The sequence below is a fragment of the Rhineura floridana genome, chromosome 6 (assembly GCF_030035675.1).
Source record: "Rhineura floridana isolate rRhiFlo1 chromosome 6, rRhiFlo1.hap2, whole genome shotgun sequence".
Taxonomy (NCBI): domain Eukaryota; kingdom Metazoa; phylum Chordata; class Lepidosauria; order Squamata; family Rhineuridae; genus Rhineura; species Rhineura floridana.
The window spans coordinates 109421035-109440583 of record NC_084485.1 but is presented as its reverse complement, the minus strand read 5'-3'; the positions used below and the strand labels follow the sequence as shown (position 1 = coordinate 109440583).

General features: G+C 40.7%; 1 protein-coding gene across 3 annotated transcripts in view; it reads right to left on the bottom strand.

The window, feature by feature from the left end:
• The window catches only part of PTGFR (prostaglandin F receptor), a 49515-nt gene extending 37476 nt beyond the window's left edge, over positions 1-12039 (bottom strand). For 2 of the 3 annotated variants that reach the window (XM_061633458.1, XM_061633457.1), the window contains exons 1-2: positions 11512-12039; positions 5192-6032 (exon numbers count right to left, since the gene is read on the bottom strand). In XM_061633458.1, the coding sequence (XP_061489442.1) occupies positions 5192-5980 (789 nt within the window). In that variant the 5' untranslated portion in view covers positions 5981-6032; positions 11512-12039. The remainder of the gene's footprint in view (positions 1-5191; positions 6033-11511) is intronic. The other variant, XM_061633459.1, reaches the window with a different exon arrangement.
• Between the last annotated feature and the right edge of the window lie 7510 nt (positions 12040-19549).

Below are 19549 nucleotides of genomic sequence, written 5' to 3'. Positions count from 1 at the left end.
GGGTCCAGCTGAATGCCAGCTCCATTGGGAGCCATGTGCACAAACCAGCTGGGAAGCACCGGCACCAACACACAGGCCTTCCAGGGAGTAAGCCATAATGGGAAATTATTGAAATGATTTTACTGTACCGGCCTTTTGGCTGGCAGAGTTTGTGGGGGAGGGATCAGAACCCAGGGGATGGCCCTGAATGTGAGCAGGATCTGGCATAAGTTGTCCCCCCATGGCTCTTCCCCCAACACACCCACAGAATGCCCCATTTTGGGGGCTTCTGCTGGCTTCCGCTGGCCCTGTGTCCACTGGGCTGGCCATCCTGGTGGACCTCCAGTGGTACCAGCAGGCTCCTGGTGGCGCTATAGGTCAGCTGCGGTGGAAAGTTGCTGCCGGCAGAGGCCGGGGGAGCCCAGTGCAGCCGAGAGCCTGCCAGCGCAGCCAGAGATCCGTGGCATCCAACTCACTCCAGCCCAGTGGAAAGGTGAGTTGGATTGCGCCCTAAAGCCAGTTTGAAATCAACAGAAGCCTTCTACTGTGATTTGTAGTTTGTAGCTATAAACCATAGGTTGCACGTGCCATAGCAAAAATGTTGAGCATTCTAGCATGAAATAGTAAGCTACTTAAGTATATGCACTGCTAAAGTTTGTCACCATCACACAAGTTTTATCACCATCACAATTAACTGAAATAAAATAAAGGACTAGTTCACACAATAAATCTTACAGACTGAAGAGTCATCACCATGACTAACAGTAAATTTGTTTACTGGGAATACCTGAGGAAAGACCTAATTTGGAATTCCACTGTTCATAGCAAGGCACATCTGCCAATTCTTCTTATTTAAAATATATGAAGGAAAGGACTATCTGCAAAACATAATGGGTGACCAGTTTCCAAAATAAAATGTGCAACTGCTTAAATTCTGCACCTTCTACCTCCAACCTCCAGGTCACTGAAGTCTGGTTAAAATATCTGTTGACATTTGATCCTGGAGAATCAAATTGTTAGGATGATTTCATATTTGAACTTGGATAATCAAATGGTTAGGGTGATTTCTTATATTGGCTTAACTTCTACTAGAGAAACAAGAGTGAAGTCGGCAGTTGCATTCACTTTTTTGGAGGACAGAAGGAAAAAATACTCAACTATATACAATAGGTTTCATAACTTTCAGCTGATTTACTTGGAAGTCCAGTTAAGTTTAATGGAAACTGTTTAACAGTGTGCCTGTTATTTGAGGCAGACAATAAACTAATCACTTTTGTATGAAAAGCATTAACAAGCTAGTAGTTACAGAATGTTGCAATGGTCTAACATACCAAATCCCTGTTAGGAGCATTGTTTTTGAACTTAACAATGTTATGAATATTAATTCCCAAGGTTGTCTTTTCAAAAAAGATATTTTTCCAGGATGCCTCAATCTCTGATGTTCCACTGATTAATATACTATAAAAGAGGTTGATATTGTAAATATTCTGTAATCAGATTAAGGCTTCATCTGCTCTATATATTTAAAGCAGTATTATACCACTTTAAAGAGTCATGGCTTTCCCAAAGAATCCTGGAAACTGTAGTTTGTTAAGGGTGCTGAGAGTTGTTAGGAGACTCCTATTCCCCGTCCCAGAGCTTCACTTTCCAGAGTGTTTTAACAATCAATCCTTCTTCCCAGGTAACTCTGGGAATGATAGATGTGTGAGGGGAATGGGGTCTACTAACAACTCTCAGCACCTTTAACAAACTACATTTCCCAGGATTCTTTAGTAAAAGCCATGGCTGTTTAAAGTGGTATAATACTTCCTTAAATGTATAGTGCAGATTGAGCCTAATATTCTGTAATCTACCACAATTATTAAGATTCCTGTCTTAAATATTTATACTCATGTTTCTGCATACAAATGGCAAAGTGTCACTATAATGTGTTTCATTGTTCCAGTTCATTGACACAGCCTGCAAGTGCAGTAGATTATAGAAACTCTTTTTTCTTTCATCTATCCTCAAAAATATGTCACATAGTAAAATTAGTTTGGCCCCATCCCATTTCCACTCCTTATAAATATTGATCCACTTTGAAGAAATCTAAAATTTAAAGAGAAAATCTGCCGGCACGAGAAAAGCTTGCTACCACAAACCCTTGCAACAATCACTGTCACTGCTACTAAAACTTACACAATTCTTTCTTTCCCAATGAATACATTCTCAGCTATTTTCAAGGTGCAATTAAAGATGCAATAATTCAACCTATACACCCAAGATGTATCAAAATCAACATGAACCAAAGCAAACTGACATTGTTATCAAAACAGTGACCTTTTTTAAAAAAAAAATTTACACAAGCTCTTAAAAAATTGTCAGCCTTTTCTAAATCATGGGTAGCCAACCTCTGCCCCTCCAAATGTTGCTGAATCCAATCCTCCCTAACTATTGGCCACTATGGCTGACGGAGTAAATAACATCTGAAGGGACAGAGGTTGGCCACCCCGTTCTAAATAATTCCTACATAATCATGAAAACCAAACATGTTGCCATACTAAGCATGAAGTAAAAGCTGAATGGTGCTTCATGGCAATTCATAGAACATCTCATGTAAAATGCTAAATTACTGATCACACTGAAATTACTTATGAAGTTTAATCAACTGTAAAGTCAAATATTTTATGTAGCGGGGGGGAATTAGAGACTGGTATTCTACTCAATTTTTAACAAGGCAAGCAATCATGTCCGTCCATTCTCTATGTAGCCTGTTCATTTAAAAAGTGACTGGATACTTGGACGTATTATCTTAATTTCTGGAAGCCTTTATCTATAGAGTACTTCTTGCTTGTGTTTTAATTAAAATCTCTCCCCATCTAACATTAAGTTATGAAGTTCTAGAAACATATTTCTGATTGTCACTATTATTAATCCAGTTAGCTGTAGTATACAAATTGCATAATCCTATACATGGTCTGAAGTAAATCATATTGAATTCAAAGGGGCTTACTCTTAAGAAAGAGTGTATAGGATTGCAGCCAACTTGTGTTAACAGCCATGAAGTGCAATCCGATCCAACCCTGTTCAGAAATAAATCCACTAAGGGGTAATCCAACTTGGTGGAGCCTGGTGAAAGCAGAGCAGGCAGAAGGAAAGGTGGTGGAAGGGGCCATCCTACCTTCATTTAGGAGCTACTGGGACGGTAGGATGCTGGCTGCACTGTCAGGGCTTAGCGGAAGGAAAAGAAACTCATGTTTCCTTCTGCAACCCTTTCTCCTGGCATATCAGCTGCTGTGTCTGAGGGCTGCAGGCCTGAGCCAAACGGGCTCAGTATGAGGTGTAAGTCTCCCTCCCCTCAGTTCTGCCCCTGACACACGCCCAGAACACCCCTTTTTCAGCTGAGCCAGCTGGGCCCCTGTTGCACCTAGGTGGCAGTGCCACAAGACTTATGCCCTCATTCCCTCTTCTGCCACATCCTGCATCCCCTTGGCCTGGCTTATGCCAGTTGGATTGCACCATAAGAGTATATACTGTCTCTTTTCAAAATCAGTTCAGAAAAAACTTTCCACTCTAAAGGCAGAAAAAGGACCAAAAGGAGGTGGTAAGTGTATATTAATTCAGACTGTAGTATCCCAGGGGAAATACACAAACCTAATGAAAAACAGATTTTTATTACATCACATTCATTGTTTTGTTCCCAGCATTAGCTTCATTTTGATAATTCTTCTTTGAACTAGAAGAGCCCTTTTTCATATCAGTGTAGTTTTAGCTTTAGTGTTGATTCTTCTTATATCATTCACACACTAAGTACTCAATATGAATATTTGTCAGTTAGATTTGACTACTATTACCTTGCTCTTGCTGATATTCTAACACCTTAAGCACAATCAAATATCATATTAATAAATAAAAGCTCAATACCTGAATCAATCAGGAAACACTAAATTATAGAAATTGGATTACAAATTTTAGATATATAGAAGAGAATAACATATATATATATATATACACACACACACGCACACTATAAATGAACTCACAATGTAAATGAAGAGTGTAACGTGTGTGATAATCAGAGCTTGGAAAAGTTACTTTTTTGAACTACAACTCCCATCAGCCCAATCCAGTGGCCATGCTGGCTGGGGCTGATGGGCGTTGTAGTTTAAAAAAGTAACTTTTCCAAGCTCTGGTGATAATCATTATGCATTTTCACACCACTCTAGCTTAGTCATGGTGTTTTGGATTTCCAAACTATTTGCAAAACAGTAACTTTCTGCACTGTCACAATATCACTCTGTGTTTTAGTGCAATCTACGCCTACTTTTTTTTTCTTGGATCACTTAAATCTAGTATTTTAATCTGAAAAACTATTGCTGATCTGAAACTATTCTACCCAATGATACAGTCCAGTTACTGAGGTGTTAATTTTGGTTTGCACGTCTTATTTTTATTGTATCTACAGTATATATATTTAGCTGTTTCTTTCTGTTGAAAACCTCTGTAATAACAATAAAGCAGACACAATTCACAGAGTTGAGGTGCTGTGTGATATTTACTCTTTAAGAGAACTCCATAACACTTTTACAACATTGTCTATTGTGAGTGAACACATGGGGGGGCAGAAATGGGATTATGTCAGCAGAACTCACACCCAATTTATGCTTGTTCATTTGAAGCTCATAGTAGAGCCTTCCTGGGTACAACTGAAAAAGCAAGATTCCCATACACATGAAGCAAGCCCTGATATGCGTACACCTGTATGCATGTAGGTTCTATTCCACTCTTCAAAAGTATGTGAGTAGGTTTGGGCAGAGAAAATGTTTGCCATCTCATCCCACACCCAGTGCATGTTTATTCACCATAGCTTGCATATATGGAAAAGGACATTATTAGATTCAGTCGAAGATCCTAAGACATTGCCCATATCAATCTTTGAGATTATTATATATAGTGAACAAAACCTTGCGAAAGAAGCATTTTTGCACCACATGTAATAGGATCTCAGGATGATTATTTTTGGCTAGATCAAGTTCACAGTGAAAACATTATGGTATTTGGTACAGGTCTGTACACCACTTGAATTATGACTTATTGAAACAATAAGGTGAGTTCTAATATTGGAAGCATCAGTTTTGGTGTTCTACTATGCATTTTAATAAAATGTTGCTAAAAATGAAAAACTTCATATAGACACATGCATTAAAATCTGGCAAAATAATTAGCCTCTTACCAGGAATGGACTCCAGCAAATGCAAGAGACACACATTATAGCCAAAAGCTGAATGATCATTTCAAAATGATGAGATCTGCCTTGTCTATGTTGACTTTTAAATTTGACTCTTAAGAGTGTAATCCCCGTCACAGCATTGCACAAGAATGAAATACCAAGGGCTAGTAAACCCAAGAATGAAAAAAGTAAGAGGTAAAATCTGTCTTCCCAGTCTTCAATATGCTCAGTTTTATAAAAACACCAGGTTCTTGATGCCTGAATTTGATAGGATCTTAACCTAAGTATAGGCAGCAAAGCTATGAAAATGGCAAAAAGACATACCATGCTCAACATAATTTTTACATGTTTAGAAGTCATTTTTGTTGAATGAAATATTGGCTTAGTGACTCCAATGCAGCGTTCAACAGCCATCACACTGCCCAGAAAAAGGGGACATAGTCCGAAGAACACCATACAGATGCCAAAAACACTGCAGAGAACATTTGACTGGTTAAATCGAATCCAGTCTTTGTCAGATGCATATACAAATACTGCAATGGTTCCAGTGATGAGATGGCCCAACAGGTCTGTGATAACCAAGCCACTAGCAAAAAGCAAAAAAGATGCTTTTGATTTCTGTCTGAACCTCTGATATGCCTTCATGAGAATTGCTATTGCAAGACTGTTGGATAAAATCCCCACCGTCATGAAGATAACAGAAAAAAACACAGAGATCTTCTTTTCTGTGGGACAGGTAGAGTTGGAAAATATACCAATTCCAGCCAACGCCAATGGTTTTGAACTGTTCATTGTTAGAAAGGAAAACTCAGTATTCAAAACGTGTCAGGAAAACATCAGGAATCTGTAATACATTAAATAAAAAATATATATTTAAAATGTAGGAAATGGCAATTTATTGCTCATCTCACCTGACATATACAACATAAACTCTTAACATTTCTATAATAGTCATTGAAAGTACAGAACTCTATATTATTTATTACATTTATATCCAGCCCTTCCTCCAAAGGAGCCCAGGGTGACAAACACATCAGTATTAAAACAATACAATTAAAACTTTTAAAACTTGTTAAAAATGGTCTCCTAAAAACAGTTTGAAACCTCAAAAGTAATCACCTACTTTCAAAACTAGTAATTTCAGGGTGGCCAGGCACAGACATATATTGAGGACATAGAGACAGGGAATAACAATAAAAAGCAATTTCCATAGAAATAATGGTTTGCTAATTGGAGTTATCATAACCAGGTAGTGTACTGCATTTGTAGTACACACCTTGAACTACTGTTTCTTGATTGCTTAAATAGTTAGAGTATGTGGGCATGTTCTATTTTGTTTGTTCGTCTACAGAAAAAACCAATATATTTCTTGTTTATATGTATAATCTCTCAGGATGTAAATCTGAGACTTAATAAAAATTGTAGTGTATTGTTTATCAGTATTCATTGTCATTGTAGACCTAACAAACAGCTGTTGCTAAGGGCAAAATGGATTGTACATTATTATTACCATATGCATTAAAGTGACAGGTCTAAAATTTCAGCTTATCAAGGAGATGAAACCATACCATCACTCTATTGACAGACTGAGTCAAAGTGTCACATGCTATTAGAAAAACATTAGTTTTATTGAAAGTTTCTGAATTATTTGCATTGTTCAAAATTCCTCAAAATTAATTAAAATGCTTTCCCATGGCAAAAAAATCTATGACATACCAATTGATTAGAGGCATTACATAGTGTGCTGATGCAAGTGATCAGAATGTGCCTGTTGTCTCTCCCACCACCCTTAACACTTCACAGAGATGGTTCCATACTCAGCATGAACCATCAAAGAGTCTTGTGGCAGCTTAACAACTAACAAATTTATTTTGGCATAAGCTTTTGTGGGCTCAAGCCTGCTTCATCAGATGCCCCAAATGATAATTCTGCCCCCCAAATGAAATTTTCCTTCAGTCCCCAAATTTCTAGCATTGCAGTAACTTAAAACTTCACTTGAGCTTTTAGAAATACAGTGTAGGCATCCAAAGACAGGGGCAGGCAAAGTTACTAACAGAGTGCGAACACAGCAAATATAATAGTTAAAGGTATGAATAAAATGAACACAAACCTTGATGGATGGGGGAGGGAGTTGGCAAACCTAAGGGTTTGCAACTGGAGGAAGGAAAGATAGGAATAACAGTATTGTTATGTACTGCAGAGCATCCCTCCCTCCCTTGTAGTGCTCAGCCAGCCTCTGAAGGTGATGGGTGTTATTAGTGCATGGTGCATGGTAGGATGACTTACACAATATACATTTACTTCCTAGTCACTGTTACTTAGCTTACACAACTAGTTTGCACGTGGAATATATTGTATTTTAAATGGATTTGCTTTTTTTGAAACTTCACAGGTCATTGTTCCTAATTAAAATGCATAAATTGGGGTTTATTTTTGTCATTACCTATGAAAACAACCCCTTTCCAAAAACTCTTTTATAGTGACAAGTGCCCCAACCCTTCTGCCCCCTCAATTTTTGTCTCTGCCCACGAAATGAAAATTGTTTCCTGACTACATCACATAAAGGCATACAACTGTATTCACAAAGCTCCTTCACAGGATGCTCTGAGGGCCTCAATTCACTCTCTGCACAAGAGGCACCCTACTACACACACTGTGCCTTGGGAAAGGGAGAAGATTAGAACATTCTCACAGCAAACATTCCCACAGCAAAAGAGCTTGCTTAGGAAACAAAGAACCATCCAGTACTACAATGCTCTCCTCCTCATCCACCAGGAAAACCTCTGGGAAACAGAATTAAAAACAGAGCAAATCAAACCAACCATCAAACCAACTCAGGGGTCTGAGTAGATGTTGCAAAATGTATCTTTCCAAAGCACATATGAATACAAGAGAAATAGACACATAATACACTACATCTGTAGGAACATAGAAAAAATGGTCCTAATTTAATTTATTTTTATATATTTATAAAACATGTTCTTCTAAGAGTGCTCAAGGCAATTTACATTCTAGTTGTACTATTTGGGATATAATTAATTTATTAATTAAAAGTTTTAAAGTAAAAGCAATTTTAAGATTTACACACACATCAATTTCATTGTTTATTACATTTTTCTTTAGTAAAAAAAAACAGACAATGAAAGTGCAAAAACCCCACAGCAATATTTAACAAGCATAGTCATTCATTTTCCCAGATCAGGTTCAGTGACCCAGAAAAACCTCACTGATGAGTTGGTTGGCCATCACCATTGGTTGACACACATTCACTTCCTTATTTCTCAGCCCACACACTCAAGGCACTCCCTGATGGCTTCACCTAATTTCTTGCAAAATACAGTGATATAATCCAACTTTGAACGTTAAGCTAGAGATGCTCAAAACAAAAATCTTTGCAAAAGTTCTGATGGTCAGCCTGGCAACAATTATAACTCTTTGAACTGTAACCCTGGGACCTTCTGGTAAAGATATTTAATAGATAAAATTAGTCATTTGAGCAGATTCTGACAAATTAGTTCCTGTTCTGGGAGATAATGGTTACAATACTCAAGTTTCAACAAGCTTTGATTAGGTCGGTTTAAGAGTAGGACTTCTGGGAGATAATGGTTCCAATGTACAAGTCTTAGCATGTTTGATTAGGTCAGTTTAAGAATACTGACTTCAATGGGAATTAGATAATTCAGGTGCAAGTATGCCAAATCAATAGTGGGAGAGTTCTCATAGAAATACACTTAGAACTAAACATTTGTTTCACTCCAAGAACATATTAGGCACTGTACTGAACACAGTGATGCACTTCTTAGCACAGAGAATTTACAGCCTACAGTGGTCTGACATGAAACTATTTTTATTTTGTTTTTAGTACTCAACTCCCTACACTTAGTGAGGGAGCATAAACTTGCTAGGTAAAAGCATGCTACTTTAAACAATTAAAGACACGTCGCAACATAAAATAGCACTTATGTAGGGATGCTAAATTTGCTTCTCTATAAAACATGTTACTCACAAAGTCTGTGTTAAATTGATGGCCATTCTAAAATGTAAATTGTTTCAGCTTGTTTTTCGTTTGATTTGAAGATGTAGGAAATTCAAATCCTATTACCTGTCCCTATTATCATTTGCAAAGATACCCTTTGTTTTGTCTCATATGTCACTCACATACACAAACAGGTTGCAAAACACCAGTTCTTTTAAGAGATGCCGTAATATGCCACTCAACAGATATTCTTTCTGAAACAGCATCACTCAATTGCACATAAAAAGAGCTAGCAAAATTGTTACATCCAGTACCAAAGCTGCTATTCCACTAAATGAAATATGGTCAATATTAGCCAACATTGCGAGATCAGGAACAGAGCAATCCTATGGATGTTTACTCAGAAGTAAGCCCAACTGTAACCAATGGAGCTTACTCCCAGGTAATTGGGCATAGGATTGCAGTTTAAGCAAGTAATCTGATGCAGCTGGATGACCTGCTCCAGTACAAACTCTACACAGCTCAGAATATAGCAAAAGCTAATACATAGCACAAGAAAATATGTATAGTTGAAGGCTAACAGGTTGAGCAAAGAGGCAATAGGAATAATTTAGTATGGATAGTAAAAAAGGAGTACCAGAAGTATAGGGGAAATGGAACTTATTGATGGGATTGTCAAGTAGAGGAAATTGAGAACCTGCTCCTTGAAATATATTTGGGATTCACTTCTGAGGAGATGGGGAACGTGAAGGATAAACAAGTAAGAGGAAATTAATAAGGAATTCAGGGATCCACTATCTGAAGCCTGTTATAACAGTCCTGTGTTTGTGTTATGGGAAGAAAGGCACAAATAATAAACAGAAGTTATGGGGCAGAACTTCATTTATTTATTTATGGAAATATTTATATGCCACCCTCTTGCAAAACATCAGGGCAGTGTACAGCATCATAAAAACATCTAAAAGCAACACAAAATAATCATTAAAATGACTAGCTACTCAAGACACATTTTAGACAATTGCCCAGTTGATGAACTGGAGAAAGCTGTCAAAGTCATAAGGGAGAAGGAGAAACCAATTAACAATGGGAAGATAACGATTAGGAGAAAGGTGGGAAGACATGGAAGAAGAAAGAGCAATAAGCTATGGGGAAGAAGGCTGAAGTGGTTGTAAAGAAACTAACGGGCTTTAGCTGGGAAATGGGAAGCGATGACAATGGGAACGAAGTGAAAAAATGGAAATGGACTGCCTTCAAGTCTACCCTATGAATAGGGTTTTCATGGTAAGCGGTATTCACAGGGGGTTTACCATTGCCTCCCTCTGAGGCTAGTCCTCCCCAGTTGGCTAGGGCCTGCTCAGCTTGCCACAACTTCACAAGCCAGCCCCTTCCTTGTCTGCAACTGCCAGCTGGGGGGCAACTGGGCTCCTTGGGACTATGCAGCTTGCCCACGGCTGCACAGGTGGCAGGGCACGTAACCCCTGAGCCACTCACTGTGGGAGTGATCTTTAGCTGGCCCTTGACACGCAGGAGACACCAGCGGGGATTTGAACTCACAGACTCTGGACTCCCAGCCAGGCTCTTCTCCCCATTGTGCTATACCAGCTGGTGACATGGATAACACTATAAACACTAATTCAAGAATAGACATTGTTCTGCATCCCTCTCAGGGCAATCCTGTGTTCACCCACAGGAACACAAACTGCCTTATAAGGAGACAAACCACTAGTCCACCTAACCCAGTGTTGTCTACACTGACTGCCAGCGGCTCTCCAGGGTTTCAAGCAGGAGTCATTTCTCAGCCCTAACTGGAGATGCTGGGGACTGAACTTGGGACCATTCTGCCTGCAAAGCAGATGCTCTTCCATTGAGCTAGGGGGGGCCCTACTCAGAAGTAAGCATCACTAGAGCTTACTCTCTCAGGTAAGCGAATATGAGATTGCCAGCTTAATTCAGAAAAAACATTTTATCTGGAAGTGTTAACACCTCCCCTTAAACCCGCGCGCAAAATTTAGCTTCACCGCAAACAACCCAGCGCAGCCTTGCACCTAGAGCGATCTGTGAGGAAAAAGAGCAAAACAGTATGTTCACACGCAGCCCTCAGAGACTGAGACTGGAATCCTACTTACTAGGAAACAAGCCTAGTATGAACACAGTGGGACTTACTTCTGAGTAAAACTTTGTTTATTATTACATTTCTATCCCACCCTTCCTCCCAAAGGGAGCCCATTCCTAGGATTGCCCGTTAGTTCCTTCCCGCCCAAGCCACTAAAGCTGCTGCAGCCGTTGAACCGAAGATCAGCTTTTCCCTCAAAGTTTGCCTCGCGCTTGGCGCGGGAAGATTCTTTACCTCGTTTCCTCCGGCCCCGTCAGCGGCGATTCTCCGGTTCCTTGCTCCGTCCATCGCAGCCACCACCACCACCCCTGCAACGCAGGCTGCCCCACGAGCTGTTTCCCGCTTCGCCCGTTCATCACACTGAGCGGGCGGGCTGAGCCTGCAGCTCCTGCTGCCTTGACCCCAGGGCTCGCCCACATGCCCGCCCCTTTCAGCGGGCGCGAACGTCACGCTTGGTGTCGGCTCGCTCCTCGCCCTCATCAGTCCTTGAACAGCCCCCAACAATTCTCTTGTGGGGAAAAGATTTCTTTACCGTCTCTTTTCCAGGCAGGCATCCGCCCTCCTCAGGCTCTGCCAGAGCCCGAAAAGCACACACCTGGAAGAAGCGGGGGATAGAGAAGGGAAAGACAGAGACATTTTTCCACCACTGAAGTGAAAATAAACAGATCCACTCCCCGCTTCAATCTCAGTTGGATGGAGCAGATGTGCTCCCCTTGGAACAGTTTTAAAATCTAAACTCCAAGTCACAGCTAAGAAGCTGATTGTTCTGTTGGTCTGGCATTTCGCTCCGAGGTTTCCATATAAAAATACTTAGCCCCTGACATCTTCAAAACGCTGTACAAACAGGGCTGAGTTGCGTCAAGCTTGAGCCAGTTTGGAGAAAACACTCTGTTTCACTAATGAGCGATTAGTTGTCACCTTTAATGTGGTTCAAGAGAAGGAGAGACAGGGAAGAATTTAGTTGGAGCTGAATGATGTCATGGAAATGTGCAGCACCCTGCGAGCCAATCATTATGAAAGGGAAGTGTGTTAGACCCTGAGAAAGTCTTCTGGCATGCTTCTTTCCTGCTGATTGGAGCCAATCAGAGTGAAAGGTGGTGAGTCAGTCACTGAGAAGACTCTTTTCAGTAGCTAACACTTTCCCCACTCATGTTTATTGGCTTCTAAGGATGTCTGTTGTTGTGGAAGAAGGCATTAACAAGGATTTCATTATTCCACAGCAAAAAAGGGCGGGGGCATGGCTGTGACTATCATAAAAGGACCCTGCACTTCTGAATTTCCCACTATACCACTGGGTGGCAGATGCGGGGGAAAGGGGTGCAGGTGCTGAAGGGGCAGCAGCAGCCCTCGGTCGATTCCTTGTAAGCACCCCAGCCATTCCCCTGTGTTGGAACTATTTTTGTTTGCTTGCCACATAGCCTGCCACCAACCAACCAACCAACCACCTGTTGCCCTTGGCAGTGGAGGACACTATCCACTCATCAGTGTTGAAGGACAATTCATCTGCCAGTCCAGTCAGCTTTGTTGTTGTTCTTATGTGCCTTCAAGTCGATTACAACTTATGGTGACGCTATGAATCAGTGACCTCCAAAAGCATCTGTCATGAGCCACCCTGTTCAGATCTTGTAAGTTCAGGTCTGTGGCTTCCTTTATGGAATCAATCCATCTCTTGTTCGGGCTTCCTCTTTTTCTACTCCCTTCTGTTTTTCCCAGCATTATTGTCTTTTCTAGTAAATCACGTCTTCTCAATATGTGTCCAAAGTATGATAACCTCAGCTTCATCATTTTGTCTTCTAGTGATAGTTCTGGTTTAATTTGTTCTAACACCCAATTATTTGTCTTTTTCGCAAAGCTCTCCTCCAACACCACATTTCAAATGAGTTCATTTTTCTCTTATCCGCTTTTTTCACTGTCCAACTTTCACATCCATACATAGAGATCGGGAATACTATAGTCTGAATGATCCTGACTTTAGTGTTCAGTGATACAGCTTTGCATTTGAGGACCTTTTCTAGTTCTCTCATAGCTGCTCTTCACAGTCCTAGCCTTGTTCTGATTTCTTGACTATTGTCTCCATTTTGGTTAATGACTGTGCCAAGGTACTGATAATCCTTGACAAGTTCAATGTCCTCATTGTCAACTGTAAAGTTACATAAATCTTCTGTTGTCATTACTTTAGTCTTTTTGATGTTCAGCTGTAGTCCTGCTTTTGTGCTTTTCTCTTTAACTTTCATCAGCATTCGTTTCAAATCATTACTGGTTTCTGCTAGTAGTATGGTATCATCTGCATATCTTAAATTATTGATATTTCTCCCTCCAGTTTTCACATCTCCTTCATCTTGGTCCAATCCTGCTTTCCGTATGATATGTTCTGCGTATAGATTAAGCAAATAGGGTGATAAAATACACCCCTGTCTCACACCCTTTCCGATTGGGAACCAATTGGTTTCTCCATATTCTGTCCTTACAGTAGCCTCTTGTCCAGAGTATAGGTTGCGCGCATCAGGACAATCAGATGATGTGGCACTCCCATTTCTTTTAAAGCATTCCATAGTTTTTCATGATCTACACAGTCAAAGGTTTTGCTTTAATCTATAAAGCACAGGGTGATTTTCTTCTGAAATTCCTTGGTCCGTTCCATTATCCAACATATGTTTGCGATATGATCTCTGGTGCCTCTTCCCTTTCTAAATCCAGCTTGGATGTCTGGCATTTCTTGCTCCATATATGGTAAGAGCCTTTGTTGTAGAATCCTGAGCATTACTTTACTTGCATGGGATATTAAGGCAATAGTTAGATAATTACTGTGTTCCCTGGCATTCCCTTTCTTTGGAATTGGGATGTATATTGAGCACTTCCAGTCTGTGGGCCATTGTTTAGTTTTCCATATTTCTTGACAAATCTTTGTCAAAATTTGGACAGATTCCATTTCAGTAGCTTGGTATGCCATATATTCCTGGAGATTTGTTTCTTCCAAGTATTTTAAGAGCAGCTTTCACTTCACATTCTAACATTTCTGGTTCTTCATCATACGGTTCCTCCGTGAATGAATCTGTCATCCTGTCATCTCTTTTATAGAGTTCTTCAGTGTATTGCTTCCATCTTCCTTTCATTTCATCTCGGTCAGTCAGTGTGTTCCCCTGTTGATTATTCAACATCCCTACTCTTGGTTTAAATTTGCCTTTCATTTCTCTAATCTTTTGGAATAGGGCTCTTGTTCTTCCCTTTTTGTTGTCCTATTTCTATACAATAACCATTGTAATAGTTCTCTTTGTCACTGGATAGTGCCTGTGATACACTAATGACAAGTCCAGAGCTTGGAAAAGTTACTTTTTTGAACTACAACTCCCATCAGCCCAATCTAGTGGCCATGCTGGCTGGGGCTCATGGGAGTTGTAGTTCAAAAAAGTAACTTTGCCAAGCTGCAAGTGACACAAACTAACTCACCATTGCACATCAATTTGTAAAGATTTTTAAGAAAGTTTTTCTTACAAATCTTTGTTGGACAAGTGTCTCCATTTTCATATAGCTGAAGACAAAAAGGTTCATCTACCAACTTGTTTAAAAGGGGGCTCTGCTGGCTGCACCAAGGGGGTTCAGGAGGAACCACTTTTTATGAAAAAGTTGTCACAGCAGACATTACCATTAATCTAAAGCAAGACTTGCATCTAAATTCTTTTCCATGGTGATAGGACGTAGCCCTATGAAATGCATGATGGTCATATAGAGAGAAAAATGCAGTGGGAGTGCACTTTGCAGACTTGTATGGACGAGCCCTTATATTTTAATATTGATTTTTTCTATAGCTAGATTTACTTAGGACTGGATTCAACAAACCTATTAAACATGCTAAAGGGGGGGGAGATGTCCAAAGTGTTGTCAAATACACAAAGTAAATCAATGGAAGAAAACATGAGAGTGCAAAGAAATTGACAAAAAAAATACAGGTTGTGATCCAACAAAATTTAAAGGACTTTAATTCCCATTCATTTACAGGGAATAGTTAGGGTCATACTTAAACTTCCCCATTGCAACAATGGTACATGGAAGTATTTATCTTTGGCTGAATCATGTCCTTTCAATCTATATAACCCTTTTTAATACAGAAGATGTTTTCCACTCACATAGCAGAGGTCGCCAACCTTTTTGGACCAGAGGACATATTTCAGATTTTGAGAGATTGACGGGAGCATCTGTCACGAAATGTCTGCCATGGGGGCATAGCATAACACAAAATGTCTGCCATGGGGGCATGGAATAACACAAAATCAGAGAGTAGTCATGGTGAAGTTTTTCCCATAATTGCTTTTCTGTATTAGAAAATGCTTGACCAGCTGAATTTCTGCATAAAACTGTTAGGCACAAGAATCATGTTTTCCCCCAATGTCAACCCGATTCCAAAAGCCAGACTGCCTTCCTGTACCCACTTACCTGGAAGTCAGCCCCATTAAAAACAAAGTGACTTACTTCTGAGTAGGCATTATACCATTGAATTATAAGTTAAATATACAGTGAATTCTTAATAAGTTGCTGGTCTTTAATTCCTGCAAAGCACAAAATACAGTATGCCTAAGTCTCTTTGCAAAGTTTTCACATTTGCCTTTGGGGGGGGAAGGGGAATTTCTTAACATTCACACCCATTCATTGTGTAGCCTTACGTTCAGAAAATAATTTCTGCTTGATAGCAGATGAACCCAGCACAAGAAAGATGCATCCTGGTTGCTAGGGAATAAAGAAGGGCAAACTACGGAGATTCCAAGGATTAGGAAAAAAAGAGAGAAGCAGGAAAAGTGCACTAAAAGGGAGGAGAAAACAGTATCTCTTTAGGACCCAGGGGTTCCTGTTGCCTGGTGTCCAAACAACTCATTTATGAATCACAGTTCTGATTTCATTCATTGGTAAAAAACACTGACAGCTAGAGCAGTCAGACTGACCCCTTTCATAGAAATCACTTAGAAGGGTACCCACACATTTTGCTCCATAACTTTCTTTCTAGGACGGCTAGATGTTTATTTTTATTTTATTTTTTAAAAAAGAAAGCTCAGATTCTGGTCTACTTGCTGGTGGTGCCACTGAAGGTCTTCGTAGGTGCCATGGAGCCAGCGGGTGACATGTTGGTGACCTCTACACTATAGAATGGCATAAATATTGGAAGGAGAAAATGCATCAGTGCTGTTCAATGAACTCTTATGCAAGTGCTAGAAGACTCGCACAGTGCTGCACACTTCAGTATATCAGGGTTTGCATTACAATATAAAACACATGATGAATAAGAAAGATACAAGCTATACCACATAAACTCTACTAGACCATGAAATAGCTTTTACTAGAACTTGGGCAATAAACCTCTCTGGATTTGGAATCACTTCTCTCATGCCATGCTCTTTCACTAGGTCAGAAGCAATCCTTCTGTGAGCAGAAGAGGCTTTTTTAGGAGGACGGAAGCTTTTGGATTGAAGCCATTATTTCATACTACAGTGAACTAGTCTGCTGCTCTTGGTTTTGTTGGATGAAAATACAGTAATCAACCACAACTGCTCAGCAACTCCAGTTCCTTAGTTGCTAAGACCCCTGGTATAGAATAGAGGTTGTGTATAGCATCATTTCTTGGTGGATATAGCACATTTTTCCCCACAGGCCAAAAGCAAATACCCATAATTTTGACATTTCAGGACATTGCTCAATCTTCTCCCAAAAGACGGTCTATGACCCTCCTGACAAACATGAAGTACAAGTTGAAGGGCAGGATTGCCGTTTGAGATTGACAGTTAACAGGTCAAGGAATACCTAATCACTTTGAATGAGTTCAAATTTGCACGCCCCAATGAACTGTATCCTAGAGTATTGAAGAAACTGGTGAAGAACTCTCAGAACCACTGTCTATTATCTTTGCAAAATCATGAAGGACTGGTGAAGTGCCAGAAGACTGGAGGAGAGCTAATGTTGTCCCTATCTTCAACAAGGACAAAAAGGAGGAACCTGGGAATTACAGACTAGTCAGCCTGACATCAACCCCTGGAGAAATACTGAAGCAGATTATAAAGCAGACAAACTGAAAACAATGCAGTGATTACTAGAAGCCAATATGGATTTATCAAGAACAAATCCTGCCAGACTATCTTATCTTATTTTTTGATCAGATACCCTCCCTGGTAGACTGTGCTAATGCTGTGGATTATACAGCCATGAGAGTGGCTGTATACTATAGCCAGCATGGATTTTTCACATTCCGCAATGTTAAATTGAAAATACCCCATGCCATTCTGATGCTTCCCATAAACTCACTTCAAAACAAAACCTTACAAAACTTATAGTCCTGAACTCAGAAACGCTTGCTTAACAAGCCTCTCAATTTTCATGGCAATAAACAAAACAGTCAGAGAGAATCGAGAGTTCAAAGTCTAAAGAGAGAGAGGGAAACCCAGACCCCTTTTGGACTTTTTTCTCTGAGTTCTCATAATCTGTTGAAATTCATTAAAAATCAGCCATGTTCACAGAGGACCTGTAATCCTGGCACTGAACTTGCCCCATACTCTGACCTTCATCTTCTGCAGTTTAAAAGTTTTAAAAATGCCTGGCTGATTTTTAATTAATTTAATAAATGTTGGCTTTCACTCAATGATAATGTCAGGCATGCTCAGTAAGAACCAACTGTCAGTGTTCTAAAAGCCAGACTCACAGCTGCTGGGCTTGCCTAATCAGGAGGCCACACCCACACCAGACTTTGATTTCATATGAGACAGTCATGGCTTCCCCCAAAGCATCCTGGGTAGTTTGTGAAAGGTGCTAATAGGAGACTGCTATTCTCCTGACAGAGGTCCAGTGGCCAGAGTGGTTTAACAGTCAGCCACTCTGATTGAAGGTCTGTGAGGGGAACAGGGCATCTCATAGCAACTCTCAGCACCTTTCACTAACTACACTTCCCAGGATTCTTTGGGAGAAGCCAAGACTGTGTAAAGTGAAATAAAGGCCTGATGTGGATATGGCCAGGGACAGCTCCAGTTTAAATTTGGGTGGGAGTCTACATGTGCCTGCTGTAGAATAAAAAGGTGGGGGAAATGCTGAAAAGCAATGATACTGTTCACAATGTTTTCCTTTTGGAAAGGAAAGGGGTTTCCCCTTTTCCTGCCCCTCCCCCAGGTCAGTGTTGGACTACAACCTGGTAGACCAGAGTCCAAATCCCCACACAACTATGAAGCTCTGTGGGTGACCTTGGGCTAGTCACTGCCTCTCAGCCTCAGAGGAAGGCAATGGTAAAACCACCACTGAATACCGTTTAGCATGAAAACCCTATTCATAGGGTTACCATAAGTCGGGATCGACTTGAAGGCAGTCCATTTTCATTTTAAAACATGATTGCACAGAGATAAATCCCATTGAACTCCAAAAGTGTGCAACTGATCAAACCCACCTTCCCTTCTCCTCCCTCCTATCCTCTCCCTCTTGCCCCTCACCCTCACCCCCTCACCTCTCGCCCCCTCACCCTTCCCCCTCATCCTCCCCCTCCCCCTCCCCATGGTCACTTTTACCTATCTTAAGCATGATTGCACAGGAGTAAATATCATTGAACTCAATAAGCATGCAAATGATCAAACCTGCCCTCCCCTGCCCCTTCCTTTCCCCCTCCCCCTCCAATTCCCTCCAATTCCCTCCTTCCCCCTCTCCCTCCTTCCACTTCCCTCTCCCCTCCCTTTTTCTTTCCCTCTCCTCTCCTCTCCTCTCCCCCTGCTCTTCCCCCATGGTCAGTTTTACCTATCCTAACCATGGTTACATAGGAGTAAATCCAATTGAAATCAATAAGCATGCAAATGATCAGCCCTGGCTTTCCCCTCCTTCCCCTCTCCTCTCCTTCCTCCCCTCCCCTCCTCCTTCTTCCTTCTTCCCTTCCCACTTCAGCTGTCTCTCCCTCCCCCGGTAAGTTTTACCTATCCTAAGCATGATTGCACTATAGTAAATCCCACTGAACTCAATAAACATGCAAATGATCAAACTTGTCCTTCTCCTCCCCTCCTCCTCCTGCCTGCTCCCATCCCCCTCCTCCCCTCTGCCCTTCCTCCCATCCCTCCTCCTCCTCCCCTCCTCATCCCCTGTGGTCGGTTTCATCTATCATAAGCATGATTGCAGGGGGGTAAATCCCACTGAACTCAAAAAGCATGCAAATTATCAATCCATTCTTGGCAAGCTTGCACAGGATCCCATTTCAGATTTTAAAAGCAGAGAAATTCACTAATAGGGAAAAATCCTTGCGGTTTAAGAATGTACCTATCAAACT